Source organism: Vicia villosa, linkage group LG7 (assembly GCF_029867415.1).
Source record: "Vicia villosa cultivar HV-30 ecotype Madison, WI linkage group LG7, Vvil1.0, whole genome shotgun sequence".
NCBI classification, from domain to species: domain Eukaryota; kingdom Viridiplantae; phylum Streptophyta; class Magnoliopsida; order Fabales; family Fabaceae; genus Vicia; species Vicia villosa.
This window is the reverse complement of record NC_081186.1, coordinates 111303211-111310648: the sequence shown is the minus strand read 5'-3', so window position 1 is coordinate 111310648 and position 7438 is coordinate 111303211. Positions and strand designations below refer to the sequence as shown.

Below are 7438 nucleotides of genomic sequence, written 5' to 3'. Positions count from 1 at the left end.
TAAAAAATTATTTTTAAATTGTCTAAGAGTTAAGTCACAAATATCATTTTTTTCTTTCACTTTGACACTTTCAAATACATAAAATAAATATTTAAATTATATAAAATTCACTTTTGATTATTCCTATAGAATCCTAAATCTTATATAACATATCAAAATTATATTTTACTAGTAGGATAGATAAGATAAAACGTTACAAACTATTTATGAAAGACAAAATAATTTTATTGGATAATATTTCTATTGAATGACAGTGTACAATTTTTTTATACTCTTAATGCATTTACATTAAACCTTCTATAAAATGTCAAGACTACTTAAAATCTGACATGTAAAATATAATAAAATGTTAGATAAGGTAAAATATGATAAAAAGTTTAGAGACAAAATAGTGTGATTCACATTACAAATTCATCTGTCACTAACATTTCTGCAGTATTTGTTAAATGATAATAATTCATCTAGAACTAGAAAAATTACAATAGATAATATGATAGTTGAAATAATTTAGAAGTTTCAAGTCTTAAAATCAAACCATAAGGGACCATTTTTCACTCAAGAATATTTCTCTCACACAAAACTATGTTGTCAGATACTGAATAGAATGAATAAATAATCTATTTGGAACGTAAACCAGGGACATTTCCAAGACCCATCTTACGAAGGATAAGATGAGAGATAGCTGGAGGGGTATCAAGCCCCATGCATCTACTGAATTCATTTGCAAGCTCCACTAACTTCTTCTTATCTTTCCCAATTTTCTTATTTGAATTGTAGTAACCAAGCCATGCTTGATATGCTTTTTCTTTATTCTCCATCTCCACATTCGATATAGCCCTTTCCACCTGTCAACAGTTCAGTATGTTAGTGTATGTTTCGAATCACGAGTTTGACAAAATCACATTGGCATCGCGATTTTGTTGCAAATAATACCTTTTTCTTAGTGTCAGGATCAACTGAAGGTACCGGAGCTTTCCCAATAGGCAAATCTTTTGCGGAATCTAAAAAGAATTCTTCCCAAGGAGCTAGTAGCAGTATGCCCTGCCCTTCTTTTCCTTTTCGCCCTGTTCTACCTAGTCGATGTATATATTGTTGTTTATCAGTCGGTAGCCCAACCTGTGCATTGGACAAATAAAGGAAACATGAAAATCATAACGGAAGGATTACACTGTTAGCAAATGAATGTAATGAGTCTCCTTTTAAACATGCAGTGAAACAGAACATGAAAACCATTATGAGATTGGTGCGATCATGCTGATAATATTGTAGTAGAAGTGGTAGAAGTGAAGCAGGGAGGAGTTCCACTTATATTACCTGTACGACAAGAGTAACATCTGGATAATCAACTCCACGTGCGGATACATCCGAAGTAACAAGGATGAGACCCTTTGATCTGCGGAATTCATCAGAAATTCTGGTTCTATAACTCTGAGGCTTTCTTGAATGGATTTCTCTCACTTTCAAGTTCAACCTCCCAAGGAGATCTGAAACAAGTCTTGTGACCATAGCAGTTGTGCAGAAAACAAGAACCTGATAAACCAATAGCTACATTAGATATCATTCATAAACATGTGAAACATGATGGTTAAATATAATTCTTTTTAGCTTTGTAACCATGTTATATGTCTAATAGTGAAAGAACAAAAAAAGCCTAAACTACAGTTGTTTGCAGATTAAAAAGCAAACCTTATAGTCAGCATCATCAGCAATGTGCTCCTTCAGAATAGCATAGAGTAAAGAGAAATGCTTGTCTGGTGGGGCAACTAAATACTTTTGGTTAACCTGAAATAATTCAAAGCCCCATAAATAAAGATCACAAAAAGATTTTGTATGCTGTCTAGTGCATATGAGCATGCATTACCTTGAACCTGCATATACTCATGAAAATTAAGATATGTATATGATTTGAATTATATTGTCTAGTGCATATGTTCCTGTAAATATCGTTAATAGATTAATAGATTGGTTTGCAGTTTTTTATCCCTATAAGAAGACTGTGAGTAATTTGATTTCTCTCGAGCAGTTCAAACAAATTCAACCAAGTTGGTATCAGTCCATTGAATCAAAGTTGGTAATTTATTTTCATCCCTACAATATGGTTCATAACTAAAGGTAATGCATGCACATATGGTTCATAACTTAAGGCAATGCATGCACATATGGTTCGAAGTTCGAACCATATGCTTGACGCGTATGATATATATGCACCTGCTTGAGGGGGGTGCTAAGATATGCATATATGGTTCAAATTGTATTCTGCATGTAAATATCTCTATAGATTTGGTTAGCTGGCTCTTATCCATATAATAAAGGGATTTGATTGTAATGATTTGGTTATAAATAATAGCGCTGAGAGTAATTTCGCTCAAGCAATTACCTTTGAATGCGTCTCCTCAGTACCCTCCTTAACTGTAGAAATAAATTCAAAATCCTTTCTCAATGCAATCTTACAGACTTGATGCACCTTCACAACAATAGTACGCAAATAAGCAAAATACCCATATTATTATAAAGCATTGGGCATCGTAACTAAAAATGAAAAGGACAAAAAAGAAAGAAATACAAACCGAGTCCGGAACGGTTGCAGAAAACATAAGTGTTTGTCGTTGTTTAGGGACTGCAGCAATTATTTTCTCAATATCTTTGCGAAACCCCATGTCTAGTAAATGATCGGCTTCATCGAGCACCAAGGCCTTCACCCCCATAAGCCTAGATGCAAAACCGGCAGTATTATCAATGTGATCTCTAAGCCTTCCAGGAGTAGCAACAAGGATCTGTAAGAAAACAAACAAATAAAGTTCAATCGGGAAAACTAGTTTGGTATAAGATGATGATTTGCCAAAGGTTGGCGTGAAACCAGATTAATATGGCATGATTATGGTGTAAGCCGTGAAAATAAGAGGTGATCTTCATGGAGTCATTTTTTATATCAGTATTAAACTCTTTTGTATACAAATTTACTTCTTTTCTTTCTTGATGTATGCAAAATTAGTTTTAAAAAAACTGACCTCGAACTGATTATGAAAAAAATTATAGATATTTTTATTTATTGAAAAAAACTAAATCCATCCACCAGTGATGGCTACAACATATAAGCAGCATTAATAACAATAATCACAATACTCTGCATCTTTATGTCAGGAAGTTTAGTAATGTAGAAATAATTCAGAATCTTTTCATTTGTTTGATTACTTGTCTTATGAAAATGCAAAATATTTTTTTTGGTGGCAAAGAAAGAACTCACCTGGCAAGGATTTGATTGCATATGTTTCTGTTCTGAACTAAGATTTGTTCCTCCAATCACAACTTGAGCACCGATGGTAGGATGATACTTAAGAAGTTTAGTTGCTTCTGCAGCAGCTTGACAAGCAAGCTCTCGAGTTGGGCAGATGACAAGAATAAGAATCGGTGTCCGCTTTTGACCACGATCAGTTGGCGGAGACTTCACAACAAGTTCAATTGATGGAAGCTGGACCATATAAATACTTCAAAGATAAGTACAAACTAATCATTACTTACCACAAAAGCAATAGAACAATCAATTAGTTTCTACATCACAGATTTGTGCTGTTACATTGAAACTCAATAGTCTTCTATTCTTTTTTGTTCTTTTGCAAGTCATGCTTGATTAATATTTTAAACTGTTTTTAAGATAATTTGAGATCAACATGGAAATTTCTTTAGCACTTTCACTGGAAACAAGTAGAAAAAAAGGGTCCTAATGGCTTATATAGCAGCCCGCATGCCTGTAAGACGAAAAACAATTAAAGAAAATAGAGAAACAGAAATTTGCTATATCGTAATAAAACATCAAACAATGAAAACCAATGAATTAGGTAGAGAAATCCAAATCAGTAGATTGCTTATTTCAAAGGCAGGTAGCTTAGACAATTATGCGTTCACTCTACATTACTGAATTTACGCTCGCTAACAAAAGAAAAAAATATGAATAAAAGTGCTAACGATGATTGATAGATCACAGATCAATCATTATTTACGAATGCAATCAAACAAAAACACAAATTAGAAGAATTACCAAAAAGGCTACTGTTTTTCCCGTGCCTGTTTTAGCTTTAGCCAAGACATCCTTACCTATAAATGTTAATTCAAGTAAGTGCACCATCACAGATAAACTCAAGATATACGAGAATAATGTTCAATCAAATCAGGAAGAAGACACTTTCTTGCTTAATATTATCAATTAGAATAACTCCTTGTTTTGAAAACAAATTAATTACATAGTTAAACGGTAGCAACAAAACCATACAACAATAACAACAACCAAGCCTTATCCCACTAAGTGAGGATCAGATACATGGATCAACTTTCGTCGTAATGTTCTATTCAGGACTCTTTTGTCTTGTAATTTTTCTAGGTCTCCTCTTCATCTCATCTACTCTCCTTACCATATAAACTACATATGACACTAGCTAGTAACTATAACTAGTTGAAGATTGTTCAAGACAAAGAACAAACCTTTCAGAATAACTGGAAGTGTTGCTTCCTGAACAAGAGTCATTTTCTCATATCCAGCATCCTTAATTCCTTTTAACGACAACGGCGAAACCGAACATTTATCGAATCTGCAGCATCACATCTCAATAATTAAATAAACAGAATACAATACAAAAACAATCTATATTACATTGAGTATAATACAATACCAGTTAACCTATTACATTCAAAGCAAGTAAACAACGCAATAAAATCACGCAAAGTAACTAGAATCACTTAACCTGGAATCACTTAAATAAGAATCAGTTACGACTATGCTTCCAGAACCACCGTTATCAACACGGCTTTTGTTCAAATTTACTTCTTCTACGACCTCATTGTTGGTAGTTTGAAACCTTTTTTTTGAACTTCCATTAGGTTTACCGTTTTTCAGGTCACGGTTTTTTCTCTTCCGTGAACTGGAGCCGCTTTTTTTGTTGGCCGCCGCGTTTTGGGCAGCAGGGTTCATGGTCTCGGCTGCGGGCTACATTTGTGAAACTGGCGGTATATATAGTAAAGAGGAAACTTAATTTCGTCTCTTAATTCAGGTCTTGTATTTTTTTTTGTACGATACTAGTACTTTGTTTCTCGAATAATAATTGATTAAAAATAATTGTCAAGTACCTAGTAGTAATTTATAAGAGTTATTAATATTGGATAGATTATTAATTATTAAATTTAAAGTTAGATAAAGTAAAGAGGTTGATAAATGTCTTAAAATTTTAAAATGAATGTGTAATATCAAATTTTATTTGTGTGATTTTTGTTAGGGATACTCATCTCATCATATAGGATAACCACATTTTGGAAATTTTGAAAATGTTTTTTTTTATGTATTGAGAGATGAGTTTATGGGCGCAGCTAGGGGTGGCAAAACGAGCCGTCCGCCCCGCCCGCCCGCCCCGCCTTATGCCCGCCAAAAAACGAGCGGGACGGGCATGCCCGCCAAGTGAAATGGGCATAATAATCATGCCCGCCCCGCCAAGATGGCGGGTTGGCGAGCGGCGGGCTTGCCCGCCTATTTTTATCTATATTTTTTTTCATTTTTTTAATAGATTAATAGGCTTTTTTACCTTTTAATTAAATTTTTCACTTAATTTTTAAAACAATTTTTATAAAACCAACTTTTTAACAAATTTTACTTAAAAAAATATTACACATATTTACAAATAAATATATAAAATAAACCATCAAGAATTGGAATTACTAGAATTAATTAAAAAAGAGGGAATTTTGGAGGAGGGGCGGGCTTTGGCGGGCGGCGGGCATTGGCGGGGCGGGCTATGGCGGGCGGCGGGTTTTGGCGGGGCGGGCTTTGGCGAGCGGCGGGCCTAAAAATTACAACTCAACCCGCTATTTTTTGGCGGGTGCGCGGGCGGCCCGGCGGGCCTCGGCCCGTTTTGCCACCCCTAGGCGCAGCACACCAACTCTCGTATTTTAGAGAGACATTTCATTTTTACCAAAAACTAATTTGAGTATGCATTTTCAAAATGTTTAGGAGGTTGCAGAATTGCATATCTGAAATATCCCATAAAATCATTTAAAGGTTTATTTAGGGAATATTTCAAAGATGCATCTTCAGAAATCCCCCTGCTTTCAAGGCAACAACATTGTCTATATATTAACATTTTTTTGAGATCAACTTATATTTTAAGTCGTTTTATGTCATAAATTAAAAAATAGATACAATAATTGATTCAAACATGCTACACATATATTAAAAAAATCACATTTACTAAAGTAAAATCAAAATGTAATGACAATACACAGGGCCATCTTTGAGGGGTGTGCAAGGTGACATACAACACAGGATTTCACACGCTTTCATGATTAAGCTTTGGAATAAATGGTCTCTATACACATATTCCACAATTAATTTACAATAAATAGGGTCTCTTAAATAAATTCCATTACTCAACTGAAGGTAACTTCAACTTCTTACATCGCGTCTCTTAAAAGTTTAAGACGACTCTGACAATACACATATGGTTTTAAAACTACAAAAAACATTGCAACCAAATATTAACTACTGAATATGTCTAACCCTTCAGACTTCTCTGCGTGTATTGTAAGGCATTTCGTGCCTCGTTAAAGTTTTGCCTCAACTGGGGATTGTTTTTCTCAAAAAGTTTTGCTTCTATGCCCGATCTTCCCATATTCAGAATACACCGACAGACTGTCGACACGTCATGAGTTTGGTCATCCCTAGCCTTAAATATCTCATGATTAGATGACCTAGGTGGTCTTCCAGGATCGTCTCATGTCATGATGAGATGTGATATCCTATAGAACTATATGTCATGTAGTCGTCTGCATAAGTTTAATGTACATGAGCTGACACCCTATAATACTCCTCTAGTACCAAATGACTCTCGAAATCCTCAAGTATCACATCAAGATCTTTGTGGCGGAGATGGGATGAGCAGACTCTTAGGGGTGTCTCAGAATAATCTACAAATAGCTAAACTCGCGCATCACTTGCTTGGGGAGATACATATACATCATACTTGACCCACATGCCAGCCATCTGGAGTATAACAAGATGATGTTCAGCTGACGCGTTTGGCGATGACCGTTGTATGAACAAAAGGCAATGTGATCCACTACATGACGATTATGATACACTCGAAATGGCTTGATCGCCTGATTCCCCTTGAGCTGGGCAAAAGTGCAAGCGCATGACCAATTCTTAGTGTAGTCAGGTAATGATTCATATAAAATATTAGTAACAAGTGACAAAAGAGTTATGAAAATATTAGTAACAGTAAATTGCTGTAAGCAGTGGGCAACTTCCTGCCATTTGCTTTGTCTTCCATAGACAATCCTTGCCGAACTTCAAGTATAAGTAAACCAAACAGTCGACCCTCCAATTATACTCGTGAATCATTGTCAAGTCGATGAAGTATTTAAGGTAGACCACTTCGATGTAGGTTGCAACCAAGAG

At 35.0% G+C, this 7438-nt stretch overlaps 1 protein-coding gene across 1 annotated transcript; it reads right to left on the bottom strand.

Annotated features, from left to right (window-relative positions):
* Nucleotides 1-354: 354 nt before the first annotated feature.
* Nucleotides 355-5004, bottom strand: LOC131616541 (DEAD-box ATP-dependent RNA helicase 31-like). The gene is made up of 10 exons (XM_058887902.1): nucleotides 4737-5004; nucleotides 4477-4583; nucleotides 4037-4092; nucleotides 3245-3469; nucleotides 2568-2774; nucleotides 2378-2464; nucleotides 1687-1782; nucleotides 1315-1530; nucleotides 934-1116; nucleotides 355-845 (listed from the first exon to the last, which is right to left on the bottom strand). The coding sequence occupies exons 1-10, from the start codon at nucleotides 4961-4963 to the stop codon at nucleotides 618-620; spliced, it is 1632 nt and encodes a 543-aa protein (XP_058743885.1). The 5' UTR covers nucleotides 4964-5004; the 3' UTR covers nucleotides 355-617.
* Nucleotides 5005-7438: the final 2434 nt, after the last annotated feature.